General features: G+C 41.1%; 1 protein-coding gene across 1 annotated transcript in view; it reads right to left on the minus strand.

Moving 5' to 3' along the window:
- Positions 1–24,690, minus strand: part of armc3 (armadillo repeat containing 3) — an 81,191-nt gene extending 56,501 nt beyond the window's left edge. The window contains exons 1-4 of the mRNA XM_078227694.1: positions 24,643–24,690; positions 20,558–20,675; positions 2,807–2,932; positions 539–607 (exon numbers count right to left, since the gene is read on the minus strand). Coding sequence (XP_078083820.1) covers positions 539–607; positions 2,807–2,932; positions 20,558–20,675; positions 24,643–24,690 — 361 coding nt within the window. The remainder of the gene's footprint in view (positions 1–538; positions 608–2,806; positions 2,933–20,557; positions 20,676–24,642) is intronic.
- Between the last annotated feature and the right edge of the window lie 405 nt (positions 24,691–25,095).

Consider the following 25,095-nt stretch of genomic DNA (forward strand, 5'->3'; position numbering starts at 1 on the left):
GTGAGGGGTCACTAAATTGCAGTACAGTCTTTGTCGATTTGGAATCCATTCTTAAACTTTTACTTTGTTATTTCCAACTTCAATTCCTCAAGGTCCAGCTTCACATTGGCCCCTTTAAAAGCTGGAATTGAGATTATGTCACGTAGGTGCTCATCATGTCTACTGCTGTTCACTGGATTCCAAATCTGGGAATAAAGGGCTTATGAGATAAAAACGCATGGACAGACATGCTGAACTTTCTTCTGCCTTTCCACACAATATCAAATGCTCCAAAGTAGCAAACATGATTTCAGGGGATGACAATGGTGAAACTTTATCTATTTTAAATGAATTTTGTATTTGAAAAGTACTAAATTAGCAACAAAGCAATTTAGACCATAATTTTGTAGGTGATGTCAAAAGGTTTGTCGGCACAGCAATAGATTATTTAACATAAGCCGTTATCTGGATAGAACCATATTCTTCCTCCCTTTGAAATTTATTCTCAGAATTACACTATTTGCAGATTCTTAATAATAACAATGAGGTTTAGAATTACCATCTGGAGCTAGACATGCGATAATGGATGGTAGAAAATTCAACTGCCTCATTGATTTTCGAACTTCACCTGAAATAAATGAAAGCATCAAGCATGTAGAAAATGAATCAACAGCTTTAAGTATCTTTATTCATTTTACCAAAGCTGAGCCATTGCAACCAAAGGCCATTTCATCCAAAGGTGTTACAAATCATTGCCCAAAAAGAGAAAAAGGATAGAATTTTAACATGGAACAAAGCATATGTTTGGATGCTTTGTCAAGTGGTCAAAGATGCAATCGTGTTTGGAAACTTGCTCCAGCACACTGATTACCTGATTAAAGAAAATACCTCGGGCACATTCAGCAAGTTGCATGCAATGCACACTCGGGATTTGAATATCTTAATCATTCCGCTAAAGCATGAGTTCAATGTAATATTGAATTTAACAACATTTCCATGGATTTCCAAGCTTAATGAACCTAGCCTTTGACACCAAAGTAAGAGCACAGCTGTAACCCATGGGTCCCATTGAAAGTCAAGCAAATGTTGTAATTATTATTCAGTGTTTTTTAAATTCATTCATGGGATGTGGATGGGTGAGCCAGCATTTATTGCCCATCCCTTATTGCTCGAGAACCATAGAATAGAACCAGGGAATCCCGACAGTGCAGAAGGAGGCCATTTGGCCCATCAAGTCTGCATCAACTCTCCAAAAGAGCATCTCACTCAGGCTGTCCAGTAAAGCATGACCTCGGGTTTGAGACCCTGGTCTACAAATACTCTTTTCTTCAGTTGGCCTAAGGCTGAGCTGGCACATTGGAGGCAATGATGAAATTAATCATCTATGTCTGCCTTCATCAAGAGAAGGTTCTCAACATATGGAATAGGGTTGTTGATCTTAATTGATCAGAAAGCTTTTAGAATATTCTCCTCAAATTTGACTACACTCATAAATTTGTCGCCTTCCTCCATTTACTCCAAGATAACATGCAAACAGTGACCATTACCTCCACAGATCAGTGAAGACTGGGATCAAATAAGGCTGTCATCTCACCAATTGTCTTCTCTATCTCACTCGCTGTAATACTACACCTCACCTTCGGTAAATTACCCAAAAGGCATGGAGATAATTTACAGAACCAACAGGAAACTGTACAACTATGCTGCCTTCAAACCAAAACTACTGCAACTTCAGTCATTAAACTTCAGCATGCAGATGAAGCTTATGTGCCTGCTCACTCAGAAACTGAGCTCCAGGTCATTGTCGAATCCTTTTCAAAAGCATATGAAAAAATGGGACTTTCACGAAACACTTGTTCTATCCCACCACAGTGAGTGTACTATAATTATTTGTTCCACTCACAATCATGATATTGAAGCAAATGTTTCCTCTCAATAAAACTCAACTCTCGTTAAGTCGAAGTTTCTTCACGATATAAATTGTTCCAGACAAAAAGCCTGTTGTCCAATGGGGAGAGAGTGGGAATATGAAGTCGGAATAGCGAATCAGCCATGATCACATTGAGTGGCAGCAGAACAGGTTAGGTGGGCTGAATGTCCTACTCATGCTCCTATTTTCTATGTTCCTATAAACAATCTCCCAATCACAGCTTGCTTTCTCTATCTCACTACTTTTCCCGCCTCTCTTAACAGTGCTATTATGTTCAATGCTCCTGTCAAATTTCCTTTTTAACTCCAACTATGCATTCTACCAACAATAATAATAACTGTGACAGAATATGGGCGGCATGCTGGCACATTGGTTCGCACTGCTGCCTCACAGCGCCAGGAACCCGGGTTCAATTCCCGGTTTGGATCACTGTTTGTGTGGAGTTTGCACGTTCTCCCCATGTCTGCGTGGGTTTCCTCCGGGTGCTCCGGTTTCCTCCCACTGTCTGAAAGACGTGCTGGTTAGGTGCACTGACCCAAACAGGCGCCGGACTGTGGCGACTAGGGGAATTTCACAATAACTTCATTGCAGTGTTAATGTAAGCCTTACTTGTGACTAATAAAAAAACTTTAACTTTAAACTTTACTTTAAGATTCATCAGTCTTTCTCTACAATGAAAACTGTAGAACTGCTTAAATCTATCAGTCTTTCTTTTCTCAGCCAATATTTGGGATTTTTAAGCCAAGCTTGGAACCATCTCATTATTAAATGCTCATTTACTTTGTGTTCTCTTTATTCTTTTCCGTTTTCATCATGTCCTGCACCTTGGGCTTTGGTTCTTTACCTTGCTTTCCCTGTTCCTTTTGAAAAGCATTAAATTCTGTTATAGATACTTACTGTTGGTTGCCATTACTCCAAAGGCCATGGTAGCATACATATGGATTTGTTTGTCCTCATGGGGAATTAATTTTGCCAATCTTGGAATAGCTCCAAGTGCCAGGAGACTAATTTTGTTTTCATCCCCTGTAACAAAAACAAACCACCATCATTATCCATTGCGGCAAACTTAAAACTCTTGTTAAATAGTAATAAATACATTATTATTTAAACAGCCACGAGTGAAGTGAGTTGGCAGGCTTCAAACATTTTCTGTCTTTTCGAAGTTCAAAACTTTAATATATGACGTTATACAGGCCAATTTTCCTCATTGCTGAGCCTGAAGCCAGTTTCCAGAAACTAACAAATGGGGCCAAAACATCAGGTCACCCAAGCTGTGCTGTCCCAGAATTTCCATGGCTTTTTCAAATGGCTATACTTGGTCTGTATTGAAAGACTTCAGTCATTTTTAAAAGTATTTCAAAGGATGTGGGCACCTCTGGCCAGCATTTACTGCCCATCTATAATTTCACTTGAGAACTTGGTGGTGAGCCGTCATCTTGAACGGCTGCAGTCCATCTGGTATAGATGCACTCAGTGCTGTTAGGAAGGCAAGGAGTTTCCTCACACACCTTCCTCCGTGAAATAGGTCACTCAAACACAGGGGTACTGAAGTGTGACTTATGCTGAGATACCAACACACCAGAGAATCTGAAATAGTCCGAAAAATCTGAAAGGGACATTAACATCTGGAAAGTTCCTGTCCCTTTTCTTCTAGTACGATATCCCAGGTCTTAAGGCTGGTTGCTAAACCCTCGAATTTACAATTTCACTCGTTTCACCAACAGTACAGTTTCCTTGGAGCATGGCAAGAAATGGCCTAAAGCATAATACCTGAACAATGGGTGGACTTTTCACGTGCAATGCACTTCATGAATTCAATGTAGTCAGAAAGGAGTAGGAAAATCAACTATATTGTTTCTACATACTGGCATAGTTCGTGGAAATATCTCCCCTTATAAAATAACTTGCCAGGACACACTGTTTAGGATCACAGATGAAGAATGGGCATCTCTACTCTGTTTCAAGTTACCTGCTGTCGAAACCCTCGTCAATGCCTTCATTGTCTCTAGATTCAACAATTCCAATGCTTTCTGGGCTTGTCTTCCAGCCAGCAAGTCATCCAAATTTCTGCCGTCATATACTAAATTGCATCAGGTCCTTTCTATCCATCACCCCTACACTTGCCTGACTTGCATTGTCATGGAGCAGTTCAATTTCAAAATTCTCATCATTGCTATGAAATGCCTCCATGGCTTTGCTCCTCCTTGTCTCTGCAACATCCTCCAGACCTACAAACTTCTGAGATCTCTATGCTCCTTTAATTCTAGCCTCTTGTGGTTCTAAACACTTTATCCTAGGTTCCTGTACCTTCAGCTGTTCAAGCCCTAAGCTCAATTTTTTTTTCTTTGAACCTCTCTATCTCTTTACCCCTCAGTCCTCTTTTAAAACGCTCATTAAAACCTACACCTTTGATCAGGTGTCTGCAGCTCAAGCGTGTTTGGCTCTGAGCCAAACAAATCCATATGTATGCTACCATGGCCTTTGGAGTAATGGCAACCAACAGTAAGTATCTATAACAGAATTTAATGCTTTTCAAAAGGAACAGGGAAAGCAAGGTAAAGAACCAAAGCCCAAGGTGCAGGACATGATGAAAACCGAAAAGAATAAAGAGAACACAAAGTAAATGAGCATATAATAATGAGAGGGTTCCAAGCTTGGCTTCAAAATCCCAAATATTGGCAGTACGAATTGCAGAGATTGCAACTCGTACTGGGAGGGGGAGGGGGAGGGGAGGGTTACCTGGACACTTTGTCCCAGGAGGCAGTAACACTCCATAAACAAAGTAGAATTTTAGAGTTGGTCAATGATCGGGACAGGCAAATGTGACTACGAGTCAGACAAGTATGGAGATTCAGGGTGCAATGATGGAGGAGATTCAGATCTTGGCCATCTGTGCATATGAGAACAAGGACTGCAGGAAAAAAGGCAAACTATCCATTGCACCATGGAGCAAGCTCTTCAACTTGTGTGAGTGAAAAGGAACGTGATAGTGATAGGGGGCAGTATAGTCAGGGGTATGAAGGCTAGTCTCAACATGTTGCCTGACTAATGCTGGGGTTAAGGGCATCTCCTCACAGCTGGAGATCAACTTGGGAGGGGAGTGTAAGAATCCAGTTTGCAGTCCAAAGTAGGAACAAACGACATAGGAAAAACAAGGAATTTGGTTCTGCTTAAAGAGTTTGGGGAATTAGGGCCCAAATTCAAAACATAGAACCTCAAAAGTAATCATCTCAACTGGTATGGGTCAACAGATTAGAGAATTAAATGCATTGCTGAAAGAGTGGCATGGAAAGGAAGGGGGAATGACACAGGTACTAAGGAAAGAGGGGGCTGTGACAATGGAATTGGCTCCACTTAAACCTGGGAAGGGCTCAGGGTCCAGGTGAATTTTATGACGAGAGCTTAAGAAGAGTTAGAAATTAAAATGGGGTGGAGGAAACAACAGATGAAGGGAGATTTCAAAGTTTTTTTTTCAAAGTTTATTTATTAATGTCACAAGTAGGCTTACATTAATACTGCAATGAAGTTACTGTGAAAATCTGAAGAGCAATGTTGAGATAATGGAGCAATGTAGTAACCTGGGTAAAGACCAGCGGAGTGAGACTGGAAGGGATGGAGAGATTAACAGTAATAATGCATCAGCATATTGGGTCCAGGCAAAAGATAAGGTAAAAAATAAAGTTAAAGTCGCTTTATCTGAATGCGTGAAGCACTTGTAACAAGATGGACAAATGAGTGCCACAAATAGAGAAAAATGTATTTGAGAGGATTATCGTTACAGAGTCATGGTTGCAAGGTGGCTAAGATTGGCCAATGAATATGCCAGGGGTTTAAACATTTCTGAAAGACAGGATGGAAAAGGAGCAGTAGTAGACCTGATGATAAAGAATGACTTAAGGCAGTAGTAAAAAAACGATCCTGGCTCAGAAAAATCAGGAATTAGAATAAATATTGGCGGATCGGAAGAAAGAAAATGCTAGTGGGAGTACAAAGAACAAAGAACAATACAGCACAGGAACAGGCCCTTTGGCCCTCCAAGCCTGCGCCGCTCATGTGCCCAACTAGACCATTCGTTTGTATCCCTCTATTCCCAGTCTGTTCATGTGGCTATCTAGATAAGTCTTAAACGATCCCAGCGTATCCGCCTCAATCACCTTGCTTGGCAGTGCATTCCAGGCTCCCACCACCCTCTGTGTAAAATACGTACCCCTGACATTTGTGTTGAACCTTGCCCCCCTCACCTTGAACCCGTGACCCCTTGTGTTCGTCACCTCCGACCTGGGAAAAAGCTTCCCACTGTTCACCCTATCTATGCCCTTCATAAATTTATACACCTCTATTAGGTCGCCCCGCATCCTCCGTCTTTCCAGGGAGAACAACCCCAGTTTACCCAATCTCTCCTCATAGCTAAGGCCCTCTATACCAGGCAACATCCTGGTAAACCTTTTCTGTACTCTCTCCAAAGCCTCCACGTCCTTCTGGTAGTGTGGCGACCAGAACTGGACGCAGTATTCCAAATGTGGCCTAACCAACGTTCTATACAGTTGCAACATCATATGCCAACTTTTATATTCTATGCCCCGTCCAATAAAGGCAAGCATATGCCTTCTTGACCACCCTCTCCACCTGTGCAGCCATCTTTAAGGATCTGTGGACTTGTACACCCAGGTCCCTCTGTGTGTTTATACTCCTGATGGTAATTTAAAGGCCCCCTCACAGTAGCTTTGCTGTTCAAAAGGACACTGCAAAAGAAAGAACTGGAGCTTACAATAAAGGCAATGTAATACTTGGCTGACTTTAATCTTCATGTCAGAGAAATCAAACTGTCAACGGTAGTCTGGAAGATGAGAGCTTGTAGAATGCTTTCATGAAAAATTCCTAGGGCAATCCAATGTGGAACCAACTAGGGATAGATATATTTTAGATGTAGTATTGCATATTTAATTAAATATGTCACCTCATGGGAGAAGGTCTTCATAATACAACTAAATTCCATATTAAGTTTGAGATTGACATACTTGAGTCCAAAACAAGAATCTCAAACTTAAAGAAAGTCAATTACACAGGTATGAGGGGGGAAGCTGACTACGGTTGATTAGGTAAGTGTACTTACATAACCACCACAGAATAGGTCTGCGAACCTTTATATAGGCACAAGTAAACCCTCATTTAACTTCCATCACCGCCTACAATATACAATCAACAAATTATCTTCTCTCTCTTCATTATATCCATTATACAGAATATCACTTGCAATAATTGACATCTAGAATCCCATATCCACTGCCTCTAAACCAGCCTGTGTTTCAGCAGCTAAAGTACTTTTCGCACCCCTTTTCAGTTTTTTTTAAGCTTAAGGGATAACCTTTTCCACTTGCATCTGATTTTAATGATTCGATTAATTTTGAGTTTTAGTAATTTTGGGTTCTTCTTTAATAACTAAAGTTAAGTTCTGCTTTTTAAGCAAAAGCTGCCATCAAAAGTTATGGGAAAACCGCTTTCGTGATAAGGCACACAAATGTTCAGGCACCAATCTATCTGACTCTAACTAGCTTTTGCAGCTGAGACTGAGAACTATACCTTGTTTCATTCAAGGTCCTTGCCTCATGGCCCGTGCAAATGAGCATGTGATTTTCCTGGCCTGCAGCTAGGATCAGTAGGTAACCTGTATTTTCAGTTCATTAAACAAGGGTCATATATTTTAATTAGATCATTAATCCATTAACTGTATTCTGTAGCGTTGTTTCTCTTCCTGCATCTAGTGATGGGCAAGACAGATTTTTAATCTGCTCTCATAGCAAGGATTCTCCTGAAACAAGTCACTAGTCTGTTGTCAGAGACTTATAGCTTGAGGGGTAGCACTCCACGTCAAGCATGGCTGACCAGGAGTCTCTCCTGCTCTTACTGCCTGCCATTGGCATGTTGGAAGTATTTTGCAGATTGTAACTCAACCTGTTGGCTGCATGATTAACACACCTTCCTTTGCCATCAAGTCCTGGGGTGGGACTCGAATACGGAACTTCTGGCTTAGAGGCAGGGATGCCAACGACTGCGTCACAAGACCTCCATCCCATAGTGCGCCTATATTTTTCCATATCTTGCCAAAAGTTATGATGCTACATTTGTTTTTAATTAAGATCTGTGTGAATAGTAATTGACCTTATCAGTGTGAACAGAATGAACTGTTGATAAGAAGATGCAACATTGTTTGTGCAACAAGGGATTTTGTTAACAAAGGGATCTGACCCCAAGAGCCTTTGTCAAACTGAATTGGACATTTATTTGGGAATATGTGCCAAGGAACTGAAGGATTAAGGAGATGGGGTATCAGGTGACACCTGAACCTAGCCAACTGAGAGTGTTAATTCGAATTATACTCGAACAAAGGATGAGGGTCAAAATAAAGAATAAAAGCAGAAAATGAGAGCCATCCTTGACACTCAGAGAGAACTTCAAGATACAAGAAGAGCAAATTGACGTTATCAGCAACATGAAATACTAGAGCTCCATGGGATGAGATATTTCCATGTCACCTTCACTGCTTTTTGTAGCGTATTTAGCTATTTGCTCAATAAGTTCTGCTTGATTCATAATAAATGGTTGTTCATACTTTGTAGGCAAGGGCCCAGTCCACTGTTGGCATATTAAGAATGAGAGTCATAGAATCATAGAATGATTACATCACAGAAGGCGGCCATTCGGCCGATTATGTTTGTATTGGCTCTCTGAAGGAGCAATTCACCTCATGCCACTCTCCACTTTCTCCCTGTGCCCTACATTATTTCCTTTCAGATAACAATCCAATTTCCTCTTGAATGCCTTCATTGAACCTGCCTCCACCGCATCCTCAGTCAACGCATTCCAGATTCTAACCATTCGCTGCTGAATAAGATTTTCCTCATGTCGCTATTGCTTCTTTTGATAATTACTTTAAATCGATGCCCTCTGGTTCTCAATCCTTCCACCAATCAAAACAGTTTCTCCCTATCTACTCTGTCCAGACCCTCATTTTTGAATAACACTATCAAATCTCCTCTCACCCTTCTCTTCTCCAAGGAAAACAATTGCAGCTTCTCCAATCTTTCTACAAAACTGAAGTTTCTCATCTCTGGAATGATTCTTGTGAATCATTTCTGCATTCTTGCCAGTGCCTTCACATCCTTCCGAAAGTGTGCTACTCACAACAGGACACAATACTGCAGCTGAGGCTGAATCAGTGTTTTATACACATTTAACACAATTTGTTTCATATTCACTTCTCAGCCTTTTGACTAAAATCAGGTGCCGATCAAGCCCAAAATGGGTTGCAATGCCTTATCTTGTCAGTTTGGATTTTGTTTGTCTCTCTTGTGGGGACCACGAATTGGATTCAACTGGAATTTGAATTTGGTTTTTGGAGTAAGCAAGGAAGGGATTCAGGTCTGCCCACTCAACTCTGAGCATTGGCTTTGTAACTTTAAGAATGGAGTGAAAAAATTCTAAACAAGCACCAAGACCTAGCTTGGCTTGTGCTGAGAAGAGTACTCCCCATCAGATCCTTCATGCATGCCCAAAGTCTCTATGCCACCACATGTTGCCCTTGAAGCGGCTGTGGGAGGGGAAAGAGACAGATCGCACACCTACTTGTGGAACATGCTTTTGCAAAGAAGGTCTGGAGAGAGATGCAGTGGTATTTGTCAAGGTTCACCCTGAACAGCTCTGTGACAAAGAACTCTGTGCTCTACGGGCTTTTCCAGGGATGCAAACATCAACTGCTGCTGGAGGATTATCAACTCGGTGAAAGGTACTCTTTGGTCTGCCCAAAATTTGTTGTCCTTTCAACGCAAAGAATTGTCCTCAAGCGAGTATTGCAGACTGGCACATTCCAAAGTCCAGGACTACATGCTGAAGGATGCACACAAGCTTGCGGCAGCCGCTGTCAAGGTGCAATGTGTCAGGTCTTTCAGCCAATCTACACCAAGTGGCTGGTAACCATATAAACCCCCTCGGACTGTGTGCTTAATCCTAACCATATGTAACTGTATTTTAGCACTTCAGAGTGCAACATGATCGATGTATATAGTTTGAACAGAACTGTACTCTCTAACAAAAATATTGAAATGTTTGTAATGTTTTCAATACGGAGTTGATGCACATCAAGAGTGTATCTTGATCACTGGGGGAAATGTAAATATCTTTGCACTTTGTTGTGACAATCTGAAATGTTTTGTATTGTGTCTTTCAGATATTTTATAAGTATATATTTGCAAAAAAAACTGTTCTCTGTCCCTATTGATAAAGCCCAGGATACATTATGTTTTATTAATCGTGCTCTCAGCCCATTGTACCACCTTCAATGATTTATGCATATGGAGAACCGTGACCCTCTACTCCTGCAGCCCCTTAGAATTGCAGCTTTTATTTTTTTTTTAAATGCTATTCAAGAGATGTGGGCTTTGCTGGCTAGGCCAGCATTTATTGCCCATCCCCAATTGCCCTTGACAAGAGGTGGAGATGAACTGTCTTCTTAAACCACTGCAGTCCATTTGATGTAGATATACCCACAGCGGTGTTAAGAAGGGAGTTCCAAAATTTTGACACAGCGACAGTGAAAGAATGTTGATATATTTCCAAATCAGGATGGGCAGTGGCTTCGTGGGGAACTTCCAGGTGGTGGTGTTCCCATGTATCTGCTGCCCTGTTTTTCTAGATGGCAGCGAGTGTGGAAGGTGCTAAGAGTCCTTGGTGAGGCAGTGCATTTTGTCGATGGTACTCATTGCTGTTACTGTGGCTGTGGTGCAGGGAGTGAATGTTTGTGGATGGGATATCAATCAAGCGGGCTGCTTAGTCCTGGGTGGTGTCAAGTGTTTTCAGTGCAGTTGGAGCTGATAGTCAGGTGGGTTACTTGCCACAGGATTCCTAGCTTCTGACCTGATCTTGTAGCCACAGTTTTTGTATGGCTAGTCCAGTTAAGTTTCCGGTCAATGGCATCCACCAGTAGAGGACTCTGCGATAGTAATGTCATTGAATGTTAAGGGGCAATGGTTAGATTCTCTCCTATTGGAATTGGTCATTGACTGGTACTTGTGTGACACGAATGTTACTTGCCACTTGTTTGCCCAAACCCGAATATTCGACATGGGCTGCTTCTGTATAAGAAGAGTCATGGTGGCACAGTGGTTAACACTGCTGCCTCACAGTGTCTGGGACCTTGGTTCAATTCTGGCCTTGGGCGACTGTCTGTGTGGAGTTTGCAAGTTCTCCCTGTGTCTGCGTGGGTTTCCTCCGGGTATTCCGGTTTCCTCCCACAGTCCAAAGATATGCGGGTTAGGTGGATTGGCCATGGTAAAAAAACATTTCCTCTTAGTGTCTCAAGATATGTTAGGTTAGATGGATTAGTCATGGTAAATGTGTGGGATTCCAGGGATGGCAGGGGAGAGGATTTGGATAAAATACTCTGTCAGAGTCGGTGCAGACTTGATGGGCCAAAAGGTCTCCTTCTGCACAGTAGCGATTCTATGATCCTATGAGTCATGAATGGTGCTGAACATTATGCAATCATCAGCAAAGATCCCCACTACTGACCTTATGGTGGAAGGAAGGTAATTGAAGCAGCTGGAGGTGGTTAGACCTAGAACACTACACTGAGGAACTCCTGCCTTGGAGACTGAGGGGTGACATGATTGAGATTTATAAAATTATGAGGGGCAGAGATAGAATGGACAGGAAGAAACGTTTCCCCTTGGTGGAGGGATCAATGACTAGGGTGCATAGATTTAAGGCAAGGGGCAGGAGATTTAGAGGGGATGTGAGGAAAACTTTGGGGGTTAAGGCTATGTGGCCTACAGGCAATTTGATCCAAGTATTATGGAGTTGTTTGTGAGTAACTCCATTGGTCTGATCAAACAACGTGATTGGTTTCCAGTTACACCATTGGCTGAGCACCAGAAAACTTTCTGGAAGAATGTGAGAAGTTTAGGATGAAGAAAGCCTTTGTCTTCAGGAAGAACACGAAGACCAACCATCGCAAGTATGCCCTGAAGGAAAATCTTCAAAGTCAAAGAACCACAAGAGAGAATCTACATCGGGAATGGACCTGGCCAGTTCGCTCAAGAATGCAGGTAGTATTCATTTTTAGTTAAAGAGCTAAAGTTCAGTTAAAGAGTTAAAAGTTGAAGTGTAAGAGTTAAAGTGTTGCAACTGTCGTGAGTTTGTTTAAATGAATATGAGTCGACTCCTGTCCTTTGGTTTGTAATACTAAACAAAGTAGTTTAAGTTTAGAGTCAAATAGCAGCTTTTTCATGCAAATAGTGGTGGAAGTCTGGAACTCACTGCCTGAAAGGGTGGTGGAGGCAGAGACCCTCATAACATTTAAGAAGCATTTAGAGGTGCACTTGCGATGCCATAGAATACAAGGCTACAGGCCAAGTGCTAGGAAATGGGATTAGAATAATTACATGGTTTGTCTTTGATTGGCGCAGACGCAATGAGCCAAAGGGCTTTTTTTGCACGGTACATCTCTATGATTCTGTGTTCTGGAGCTGAAATGACTGACCTCTAACAACCACATCCATCTTCCTATGACTTCACGCAGTGGAGAAATTGCCCCGATTCCCATTGACTCCAGTTTTGTTAGGGAAACTTGATTCCACACTCGGTCAAATGCAGCCTTGATATCAGGGGCAATCACTCTCACTTTATGTCTGGAGCTCAGCTCTTTTGTCCATGTTTAAACCAAGGCTGTAACGAGGTCAGGACCTGAGTGGTCCTGGCAGAACTCAAACTGAGCATCAATGAGCGGAAAAATGCTGAGCAAGTGCCATTTAACTACACTGTTGATTATACCTTCTATCACACTGCTGATGATTGAGAGTAGACCATTGGGTCGGTAATTGACTGTTTTGCATTTGTTCTGCTTTTTTGTGCACAGGATATAGCTGGGGAATTTTCCACATTGCTGGATAGATGTCAGTGTTAACAAAGAGCAAAGAACAATACAGCACAGGAACAGGCCCTTCGGCCCTCCAAGCCCGCGCCGCTCCCTGGTCCAAACTAGACCATTCTTTGTATCCCTCCATTCCCACTCCGTTCATGTGGCTATCTAGATAAGTCTTAAATGTTCCCAGTGTGTCCGCCTCCACCACCTTGCCCGGCAGCACATTCCAGGCCCCCCCTGTGTAAAATACGTCCTTCTGATATCCATGTTAACCTGTTGTAGCTGTACTGGAATAGCTTGCTCGTGGTGCAGCACGTTCTGGAGTACATGTCTTCGGTACTATTGTCAGAATGTTGTCATGACCAGTAGCTGTTGCAGTATCCAGTGTCTTCAGGGATTTCTTGATGTCACGTGGAATGAATCAATTTGGCTGAAGGTTGGCATCTATGATGCTGAAGACTTCCAAAGGAGGCTGAGATGGATCATCCACTCAGCATTTCTGGCTGACAATTGTAGCAAACGCCACAGCCTTATCTTTTGCACTGGTGGGATGGGGCCCCGCCTTTGAGGATAGGGATTTTTGTGAAGCCCCCTCCTCCAGTGAGCTATTTAATTGTTGACCACCATTCACAGCTAGATGTGGCAGGACTGTAGAGCTTAGATTTGATCTGTTGGTTGTGGAATCGCTTAACTCTCCTGTGTTGTAACTTCATGAGGCTGACATCTCATTTTTTAGTTATGCCTGGTGCTGCCCCTGCCATGCCCTCCTGCACTCTTCATTGAACCAGGGTTGATTCTCGGGCCTGGTGGTAATGTAAAGTGGGCGACATGCTAGTCCATAAGGTTACAGATTGTGCTTGAGTACAATTCTGCCATTGCTGATGGCCCACAATGCTTCATGGTTTTCCAGACCCAAGTTGCTAGATCTGTTGAAAATCTATCCCATTTAGCGCAGTGGTAATGCCACACAACACAATGAAGGGTATCCTCAATGTGAAGACGGGACTTCATCTCAATTAGGACTGTGCAGGAGATACTTTTACTGATGCTGTCATGGATGGACACATCTGTGGTAAGCAGGTTGGTGAGAATGAGGGCAAGTATGTTTTTATCCTCTTCTTTATTCCATCATTACCTGCCACCACAACATGCCCCAGAATGCCAGAAAGTTTGATACCAATAAAATATTGTGGGATCTGCTTCTGGTTGAATGCAGTTGGTTTTCAGCAACACAGATCTCACTGAAAAACATCATACTCTGGAAACATCATTCTCTTAAAGTTGCATTTATTTAATTCCCATGTTTTTCCTTCTGCATCTGCTGCTCTTGGCGAGGTTTCAGAAACATCCCTCTGAAATGTATTATCTTGCAGAAATGCGACTTTTATTTTCATTGATCGACACTCCCATGATCTTAGGGCCAAAAAAGCTGAAACAATTTCCAAGATTACTTTTCCAGCTGTGAGAAAGTCCAGTCCAACATCTGTATAACCCTTCTTCAAAACCCCTAGAAACTTTAGCCCTGTACATCACATCAGCAATGACTTTTTCAGTAAAAATACATCTGTGAGAGAAGGCTGATTGCCCCGTTCCTGATGCCTCAAAATAAACACTCCCTGATAAGTAATATAACTAATTGTCTAATTTCCTTTGTTTTGCCTCTCATTAGTTCATCCTCAAATTTATCAGCAGTCAGTAAAACTTCATAATCATGAGGATTTCTGCTTCTAATTCTGTTTGAAGACTCTGTAGTCTTTAATTCAATGTCTAATTTCTACATCATCTCTCCATTGACTAGATGTCTCAAGAATATATGTCACTTAAGTACACCATACTGAGACAATCACCATTGGTCTTAACTCTTTCATGTTTAATTTCACTTTGTTGTCCTTATGGACACTAATTTCAGGTACATTGCTCATTGTTGAAAACATTCTAAGTGAATAATAACAAGAAAAACAACGAACATTGTTCCATCACAGAGATCTATCTTTAATTAAAGTGTATTAAAAACTACTCAAATGCATTGAAATAACCAGTCAGTGAGTCCCATCTTGAGTCCCATCATCCATTCAAATTCCTGTTAAATATTCTTATAGCGAAAGGCACAAATGAGTTCAGGAACCATACATCTGAGAGATTATAGCCTTTTCCTTGAATGCATTCAACAGCCATACTGAGACAAAGTGTAATTCTCATTGTTTATGACATTCTATACTTTCATCAAAATTCTTCAAGCACAGATTTCATCAAGAAAGATCTGCTCAAGAAAAGCCTTCCAAGTAATCTTTGTATACTTAAAGAGTCTACTTTCCTAAGGCACAGTACCAAGAGAGATATGTAAAAAGGATAGCACTCTCAACCACAACCATACAGAAGAGTTTCATGATTGTGGGATCTACTCGACTTTAATTATTGTTTAATCATGTATGTCTCATGGCTACCACATATGTGCACTGTTATCTCCAATTTAATCTTTCATCTACTTTGATACCTAGATACCTGTAGTTAGCAACTATTTCAGTGTCCATGTCATGAACCCTCATGAGAACAATTCTTTCGTCTTCCTTTCATTCAGTTTATGCATCCTGTTACAAACATCTTCACCATGTCCCTGTAACTTACTTCATGATTCCTTATAAGACTTATGAAAGCCACACTTACCTTCTCATTGGGAGCAGAGATCAGGAACTCCAAGTCCCAGCAGACTTTGGAGTTTCCGCACATGCGCAGACCGGGAGCAGGCTACACATGCAGTTTTGCATTTTTAAATTCTTTGGTCTATTTAAGTTCAATGTGCAACAAAAAAATCACACTATTAAAGAACCTTCCACAGCAGGAGGATGACTGCATAGTATAAACGACAATTTGGGATTTCACACATAAACTAAGTGAGAAGGAGCATTTCCTCCAACCATCTGGAGTGAATTCTTTGCATCAATTGCCCAAGATAGAATGGTTGGCAACTTGCAGTCTGGCTGATCCCCTAAAGGGAATGAAGCATTTCATCAACATAATTCCTTTCAAAGTCCATTGCTGAAAGGACTTCTAGCTGCAGTTTCAGGACCAGGGTGTTCACATTTTCACACATCTCTGAACTCATAATTGGCAAAGTGCCCTCCATTATCAGGCAGAAACTTTGCTGGTGTCCCAAGTTCCCAATGATTTTGTCCTTAATAGCCCTTTAGTTGTTACTAAGTATTCCTTTTAGGAAAATAGAGGTTGTTTAAGGGATTTGTATTTGTATTGACAAATATTAGAAATAAGTTATAGTTTTAAATAGGTTTAATTTAATGTTTCTGTGCTTGGAATGGTAAAACCACTAGTTTGATTCATGCAGGACAAAGGTGTTTGTATGTGTGGGGATTGGTTTCAATTTCAACTGCAATGCTACTGTGCTTAGAGAGGGCTACAGCATGAAGAGTAAATAGGCCAGCAGAAGTGTGCGGGAGTTGCTTAGCAACTGGAGGCCCTCTTAAGGGTAAAGCTTTTAGGTTTTAGTTTTAGTTTTAGCTGGATATGTTACAACTGAAGACAGGACATTGGGGGGTGAATATCTCTCAACTCTGCCAGAAGAAAGGCTTTGTGGGACAGGAGCTGAAAAAAGGAAGGCTACCTAAAGAACCAGTTACTGTTCAGATAACCAGGGAATTGGGTCTGAAAGAATGTCTTAAGGTGACTGGAGTTAAAAGAACAGAGACAAAGATATTGTTCTGAAGAATTGAAGGAAAAGTAAACAAAGTGTTCTGAGTCAAAACAGACAATTGCAGTGACCTTATTTAGTGTGAGTAAACAGACTTCAGAGGTAAATCAAATGTTTGATGCCATTTTAATCGTCAGGGATTTGAGAATTTGAGAGTTAAAGCAGTTAAGAAAATTTTGAACAGCAGTCACGACAAAGAAATCCTAAAGGAGGTGGCGTAAAGTCCTGGACTGGATTCACTGTTAAAAATGGAGGGGAAGCTTTGTTTAAAGTACCATTTGGAAATCCTGGACTGGATTTCAGAACGCAAACCACTAGAACAAAGAACAGTACAGCACAGGAAACAGGCCCTTCGGCCCTCCAAGCTTGTGCCGCTCATTGGTCCAACTAGACCATTCATTTGTATCCCTCCATTCCCAGACTGCTCATGTGGCTATCCAGGTAAGTCTTAAACGATGCCAGCGTGTCTTCCTCCACCACCCTACTTGGCAGCGTATTCCAGGCCCCCACCACTCTCTGTGTAAAAACCGTCCCTCTGATATTTGAGTTATACCTCGCCCCTCTCACCTTGAGCCCGTGACCCCTCGTGATCGTCACGTCCGACCTGGGAAAAAGCTTCCCACTGTTCACCCTATCTATACCCTTCATAATTTTGTACACCTCTATTAGGTCTCCCCTCATTCTCCGTCTTTCCAGGGAGAACAAGCCCAGTTTACTCAATCTCTCCTCATAGCTAAGACCCTCCATACCAGGCAACACCCTGGTAAACCTTCTCTGCACTCTCTCTAAAGCCTCCACGTCCTTCTGATAGTGCGGCGACCAGAACTGGACGCAGTACTCCAAATGTGGCCTAACCAACGTTCTATACAACTGCAACATCAAACTCCAGCTTTTGTATCCTATACCCCGTCCTATAAAGGCAAGCATACCATATGCCTTCTTCACCACCTTCGCCACCTGTACTGCCACCTTCAAGATTTGAGGACATGCACACCTAGGTCCCTCTGTGTTTCTATACTCTTGATGGCTCTGCCATTTATTGTATAACTCCCCCCTACATTAGTTCTTCCAAAATGCATCACTTCACATTTATCTGGATTAAATTCCATCTGCCATTTCTCCGCCCAATTTTCCCCAGCCTATCTATATCCTGCTGTATTGTCCGACAATGTTCATCGCTATCCGCAAGTCCAGCCATCTTCGTGTCATCCACAAACTTGCTGATAACACCAGTTACACCTTCTTCCAAATCATTTATATATATATCACAAATAGCAGAGGTCCCAGTACAGAGCCCTGCGGAACACGAGTGGTCACAGACCTCCAGCCGCAAAAAGACCCTTCGACTGCTACCCTCTGTCTCCTGTGGCCAAGCCAGTTTTCTACCCATCTAGCCACCTCTCCTTGTATCCCAGGAGCCTTAACCTTCTTAACCAACCTGCCATGAGGGACTTTGTCAAATGCCTTACTGAAATCCATATAGACGACATCCACGGCCCTTCCTTCATCAACCGTTTTTGTCACTTCCTCAAAAAACTCCACCAAATTTGTCACTTCACCAAAAAACTCCACCAAATCACTAAGGGAAGGCATCACTGTGAGAGAAGATTTTAAAGTGTATTTTTTGGGAGTGGAGTTTGAATACTCTTCTGTGACAAGCTTCTGGGGGGATTCTGAGAAGAAATCCACAGATTAAAAACTTGGGTCCAGAATGCAGTGTGTGTATTTGACCACAGCCAATTTCTGTGCTTGAAGGGACTTTGTGCTACTGAGATCATTGTAGTCTAAGATGTACATTATAATCTGTGTTAATCTTAAAAGCTGTGTATTTGATGAGGGGAGAGTAAAGGAGTATTGTGTAATAATCCAAGTTTTCATGTTTAATATTTTTTCTTGTTGTTAAAACTAATTGGTAGTCCTTTAACTCTGTTCCTCCACAGAGTCAGCTTCCATTCTGGAATCTTCCCGTCCAGTTATATCAACTGGGATCGTAACATTGTAGAAAAACTAAATCTGCTTGCCAGGTCTACAAAATGTGGTATCAAAATATTTATGTCTTTCTCCCCTGCTTTTAGATCCATGGTGATTACTTGATTAAAGTCTGATGCTAATGGAAGGCTCACAATAGAACATGGCAGCATCTCCTGATACATTTTAGAGATTTTGCACTTCTATTAGCCTTGTATCCTCTTCACGAACCATGCCTTTACCTATTTTTGAACCTTTAAGAAATAAGGTGAATAAATTGTCCAAGTAGCTCTAAAGCAATCTATTTACTTTCTCTCTCCAATTCTTACCACCTAACACTGTTAATAGTTGTCTCGCACTCAGCTGAGAAACATCAGGTTTTGTTGATAATGTCCTGACTGGGTAAAATACAGATACACGACTTTCCAAAAGTAATTGCCCTAGCATGTTCCATGTCAATTTTCATTTGTGCCTTTTTCATAGAAAGTTTACTGATTACCACAGGTATTTCAATAGAGACCGCATCACTAGTTACAAAATGGCTTAACACAACTATTTTACATGGAATTACTTACAACTTTCATTCGTGATCTCAATGTGTTTTCAGTGCCAAACCTAAAGTAAGCAGTATTTTTATATTCTCTAACATTGCACTAATCCATACTACTTAGTGAATGAAGATAACATTTTAACCAATCTGTTCTACATAAAGTTGAAGTGCATTGTATAGTTAAAGGAGTCCATGACCAACACAGGACTAAAATCCTTCATGACCAGCATAATTCATTCAGATTAATCATTATCTTCATTGTCTTGCTAAGAATTTTCTTTGTTTTGTACCATTTTGAGGACTCTGGCTCTCTAATTTCAGTAGTCCATCACATATGGCATTCAAGTTGTATCTGAATTATCGATTAGCTGTCCCTTGGATATTCTTGGGATTCAGTCACCTATTATTTTGTTCCAACTTTGTCTTCTCCTGCAACAGCCAGATCTGATAAAGGTGTTTTCATTCTCATTCTATCTGCTTTTAATCATTCAATTGTATTATTTGCGTTCAATATCTGCAACATTTCAAAATCATTGAGTCTTCTTTTCTTTACGTCACCACAGAATGTCCTATTTATTCCATGAGGACCATAGGAAATGACAGATTCCCCCAGGATCTTTTTCAAGTCAGTGGACATCTGATCCAACACGGTCTCCCTCTCCAAGAACCAAGCATGACTTAGAACCAGGAGTCTTATCCATAATAAACAACTTAGCACAATCCAGCAATTTAAACAGTATTACTGATCCAAGGATTCCTAAATCGAATTTAATGAAACTTTTATACAATAATTTAATGTCTATGGTATATTTTTCCTTAGAATGACCATCTCAAGTCATTGAATCATAGAATGGCAATAGAACAGAAGGAGGTCATTCGACCGTTCATGTCCATATCAGTTCCCTAAGCTATCCCCACTTTCTTGCCTATTCCCCAAGCAAATCTTTTCTCTTTAGATAAACAACCAATTCCTTTTTGAAGCCCCAATTGAACCTGTCTCCTCCAGAGTCTCAGGCAGTGCACCTCGCCTTCTAACCACTCATTGTATAAAAAAGATCTTGTTCATGTAGCTTCTGGTTATTTGCATATCATCTGATTATTATGGAAAACTCTTATTTTTCTGAGCCCAAAAAATAAAATGCCCGCCTCAAATTTTCATACACTTCAAAGACCAGAATGTGTTCACCTTCAGGGGCACCTTTTAGCTGCAGCATACCTCCAAAAGGAACCCGATTTTAAATTATATTTGAACTCATAAAAATACAAAATATGCAGTGGATTTAAAAAGCAAACCCTTTGAAAATGCCATCACGTAGGAAATACATAAGTTTTCCTTAAAACAAAATGACATCAAAATTAAAATCTATATTTCACATCAGGTTAATTCTACAAAAGCAATGCAAGAGGGATTGCAATGATTAAGTATTCAAAATTGTAACATGCACTATTACATGACAAACAACTTGTAATACTAGAGTACGATGAGACAAATGTCAATGAAAATAAACTAACCTTTCTCGGCAAATTTGTAGATGGCTTCACAGGCTTTAAGTAAAATTTCATCCTCTGGTGAATCCAGCATAAGGACCACTGTGTGTACATTTCTGCTCTCGATAACAAGTGAATTAAACTGCTGAAGATAGTAAAGTACATTTTAGTGTATTTCTTAATATTCTATCACTGCAAGATTGATGAACAATATTACCCAGCGTTCATTCAATCACATTTAAAAATCTACCTAGTATTAGATGAAAAAGCTGATTCAGGTGACTTAATCTAAATGTTTATAATCATGGTAAAGTGCAAATTTAATTAAGATGTGTAGTAGAAGATCAGAACATATAACCTACTAATTTAATTATTTTCCAAATTTTAAAAAAGTGTTCACGAGGAAATAGGATTCGCTCAAACAAATTAATGTTACTTGACTAGCTTCTTCACAATTTCATTTTATAGAATCATAGAATAGAATCATAGAAGCCCTACAGTGAAGGAGGCAATTAGGCCCATCGAGTTGCACCAACTTTCCAAAAGAGCATCCCACCCAGGCCCTACCCTGTTACCCCATATTTTTACCTCACTAATCCCCCTAACCTACACATCTTGAGATACTAAGGGGCAATTTAGCACGGCCAAGCCACCTAACCTTCACATCTTTGGCATGTGGGAGGAACCTCAAGCATGCAGAGGAAACCCACGCAGATACAGGGAGAACGTGCAAACTCCACACAGACAGTTACCTGAGGCCAGAATTGAACCTAGGGTCCTGGCGCTGTGAGGCAGCAGTGCTAACCACTGTGCCACGCCTTTTTTCTTAGAGTAGGCCATCCGGCACTTTGGGCTTGCTCCACCATTCAATATGATCATGACTGTTCCTGTATCGCAACACCATTCTCCAGTGCTCTTCCCATAGCCTTTGACAACTTGAGTCTAGAAATTTAATTTCCTTAAGTATTTTAAGTAACTTGGCCTCCACAGATTTCTGTGGTAGAGAATTCCAGTGTTCACCACTGTCTGAGTGAAGAGGTTTCTCATCTCAGTACTAAATGGACTACCCTGCATCCCGAGATTCTAGCCCTTGTTCTGGACTGTCCCCCAGCCACAGGAAACAACATCCCTGCATCCAGTCTGTCCAACCCAGTCAGAATTGTATACGTTTCAGCAAAATCCCCTTTAATTCTTCTAAATTCAAGTGAACGCAGGGCCAGTCAACGCAATCTTTCCTCATACGATGATCCTGCCAGCCCAGGATCAGACCAGTGAACCTTCGCTGCACTCTCTCTATAGCAAATATATCTTTTCTTAGATAAGGAGACCAAAACCGTACACAATATTCGAGGTGTGGCCTTACCAAGGCCCTGTACAGCTGCAGTATTTGATTTGATTTATTATTGTCACATGTATTAACATACAATGAAAAGTATTGTTTCTTGCGCACCATACAGACAAAACATGCCGTTCATAGAGAAGGAAACTAGAGAGTGCAGAATGTAGTGTTACAGTCATAGCTAGGGTGTAGAGAAAGATCAACTTAATGCAAGGTAAGTCCATTCAAAAGCCTGACAGCAGCAGGGAAGAAGCTGTTCTTGAGTCAGTTGGTACGTGACCTCAGACTTTTGTTTCTTTTTCCCGAAGAAAAAAGGTGGAAGAGAGAATGTCTGGGGTGTGTGGGGTTCTTAATTATGCTGGCTGCTTTGCCGAGGCAGCGGGAAGTGTAGACAGAGTCAATGGATGGGAGGCTGGTTTGCGTGATGGATTGGGCTACATTCACGATCTTTTGTAGTTCCTTGTGGTCTTGGGCAGAGCAGGAGCCATACCAAGCTGTGATACAATCAGAAAGAATGCTTTCTATAGTGCATCTGTAAAAATTGGTGAGAGTCATAGTTGACATGCCAAATTTCCTTAGTCTTCTGGGAAAGTAGAGGCATTGGTGGGCTTTCTTAACTATAGTGAGGCATGAGGGGACCAGGACAGGTTGTTGGTGATCTGGACACCTAAAAACTTGAAGCTCTCGACCCTTTCCACTTCGTCCCCGTTGATGTAGACAAAGGCATGTTCTCTTTTACGCTTCCTGAAGTCAATGACAAACTCCTTCGTTTTGTTGACAGAGAGGGAGAGATTATTGTTGCCGCACCAGTTCACCAGATTCTCTATCTCATTCCTGTACTCTGTCTCATCATTGTTTGAGATCTGACCCACTGTGGTGGTGTCGTCAGCAAACTTGAAGATCGAATTGGAGGGGAATTTGGCCACACAGTCATAGGTGTATAAGGAATATAGTAGGGGGCTGAGAACACAGCCTTGTGGGGCACCAGTGTTGAGGATGACCGTGGAGGAGATATTGTTGCCTATCCTTACTGATTGAGGTCTGTGAGTTAGAAAGTTCAGGATCCAGTCGCAGAGGGAGGTGCTGAGGCCCATTGCAGGAATTAAAGATATAGAGGGTAGGCGTTCAAAAGAGGAAATAAGAATGAATGTCACACTTACATGCTAAGAGGGAGAGCTCATGTAAGAAATGTTAGTCAGAAGGACTTCTAAGACAAGGGGCGGGGTTTTCCAGCTGTGAAACTGGAAAATCCCACCCGAGGTCAACGGACCTTTCCATTGTCTGCCCCTCACCCGCTACGATTTCTATGGTGGACATAACGGGAAAATTCACCTCATGATGTTCAGATAAGAGATCGAAAGGAATAAACAGTACACCAGTAGCAGGGTTGGTCCTGTAGTGAGAAGAGATGACAAGTGAGAAAGATCACAGCCACATCCAAATAAGCTTTCACCCGAAGACTGCTGTTTAAACCCTAGGTGTTTGCTACTCTAAACCAGAAGAACTTTTCCAAAATGAAAGATTCAGGTCATTTATGGTAATTATTACTGGATTTGACTCCGTGTCAAAACCTATGGGATTTTTTTGGGGAGATATGTTCTTGGAGTTTAGGAAAGTAGAGATTTGGAAAGAGTTGTTTCAAGCATACTGTGTGTGTAGCCATTACTGTAGTTAATTGTAAGTTTTGTTCTGTATTTCTTGTTGTATTTTACAGTTTAACAAACATTTTTTGTTTGAATGATTACAACAAGACTGTAACTTTCCTCACTGGTTTTCAACTCTTTCTTCAAAATATCAAATTGCAAAATTATCAGGAATTTAGAATACCCTCACATTTAAATCATCAGGGTCCTTAGCAGTTATTCCTCAGAAAATACAAATGATTGTTCATGATAAACAGGTATTTGTTTTCTGATGACCCTTTCCAGAATGGTTTCTCTTCCAATATTTTCCCTTTTCTTCTCATTGAGCTTAATCTTCCGATAATACAGTTTCACACACATTTCAAGTCTTCTAGCCCTTCAGCCAATTTGTGAGAGCTTAGACAGTGAAATCAATTGTCAGAATTTGTGTTGAAGCCTTCTGTGAGAAGGTTTTCCAGACCAACCTTCTTGATAGGAGCTGTAAATTGGGTGGGCTGAATAGATCAGCATGAAGTGGCAGATGGGGGCCATTGCAAACTTTTTCTATCATTTTGTTGGTTGTTGCAAGTTGGCGGATATGTGGAGGAGTGATGTTTGCCAGGACAGGGAGCCATGGAGTAGTGTTAAGCAAAGTGTTCCAATAATGATACACATGGTGGCATTCAGCTGGATGTCAACTCTACTTGTGTGATGATTTTGACCAAAAAAGAGTATGAGTATGAGAGTGCAAGTGCTGAGGTTCAAAGGATGGTGGTCGCAGCACTCCACGTTGAGCCGGCTAATTTGGCAATCAAGTTATTACTGGACTTGACCTTGGCTGCAGTTGTTTTTAGGTGTTCCCGGAAGGTCAGTGTCCTACCTAGGGTCACTCTGAGGTATGTTGGCATTGGGCGGTGCGTTAACTTGTAGCCATTCATTTGGATGTTGAGCTCTTCATTGGTTTTTGCACTTTGAAGATGAAATAAGCTGGATATTGTTTTTGCAAGACTAGGCTTGAGTCGTCATGTGTTGTAGCATTGTTCAAGTATCAATTAAATCAAATGTTTTAAACAAATTGCCACAATACAAAATATTTCACAGCGTGGCTAATAGATATTTGCAGGCTTTTATATTTAAAACCAACTTACTGCATCTTTTGGAGATGGCTCAACTTCTTTCTTTTGCTTCTTACCCATCCTATGCAAAAAGACAAAGACAGATATGTTTTAAATAATTATCATATGAAGATGTATGTAAATATATTTACATAGATGCAGTATATCTTTTATTTTAAATGTTGAATGTATTAAGAGTACTTCATGTAAGTCCCCATCAAGTAACCCGAAAAACTTCACTTAAGGGCTAATGACGTGGAGTTCTATAGGAATTCTGATAGTCATAAATTACCTGGAAGAGTGAACACCTTCAAAGTTTACTGCTGATTCCAAGTTTTGATAAAATTGCAATGGGAAAAATTGTATTCATATTTTTCTTTCAATGCATGAGATAATCCGCAACAACTGAATTATTGCTACAAGCAGACAGTGGTCAGCACTGCAAATAGAAACGCAAGGGCCAGAATTTTCCCATTGGAGGCAGGG

This window comes from Mustelus asterias, chromosome 2, assembly GCF_964213995.1.
Source record: "Mustelus asterias chromosome 2, sMusAst1.hap1.1, whole genome shotgun sequence".
NCBI lineage: Eukaryota > Metazoa > Chordata > Chondrichthyes > Carcharhiniformes > Triakidae > Mustelus > Mustelus asterias.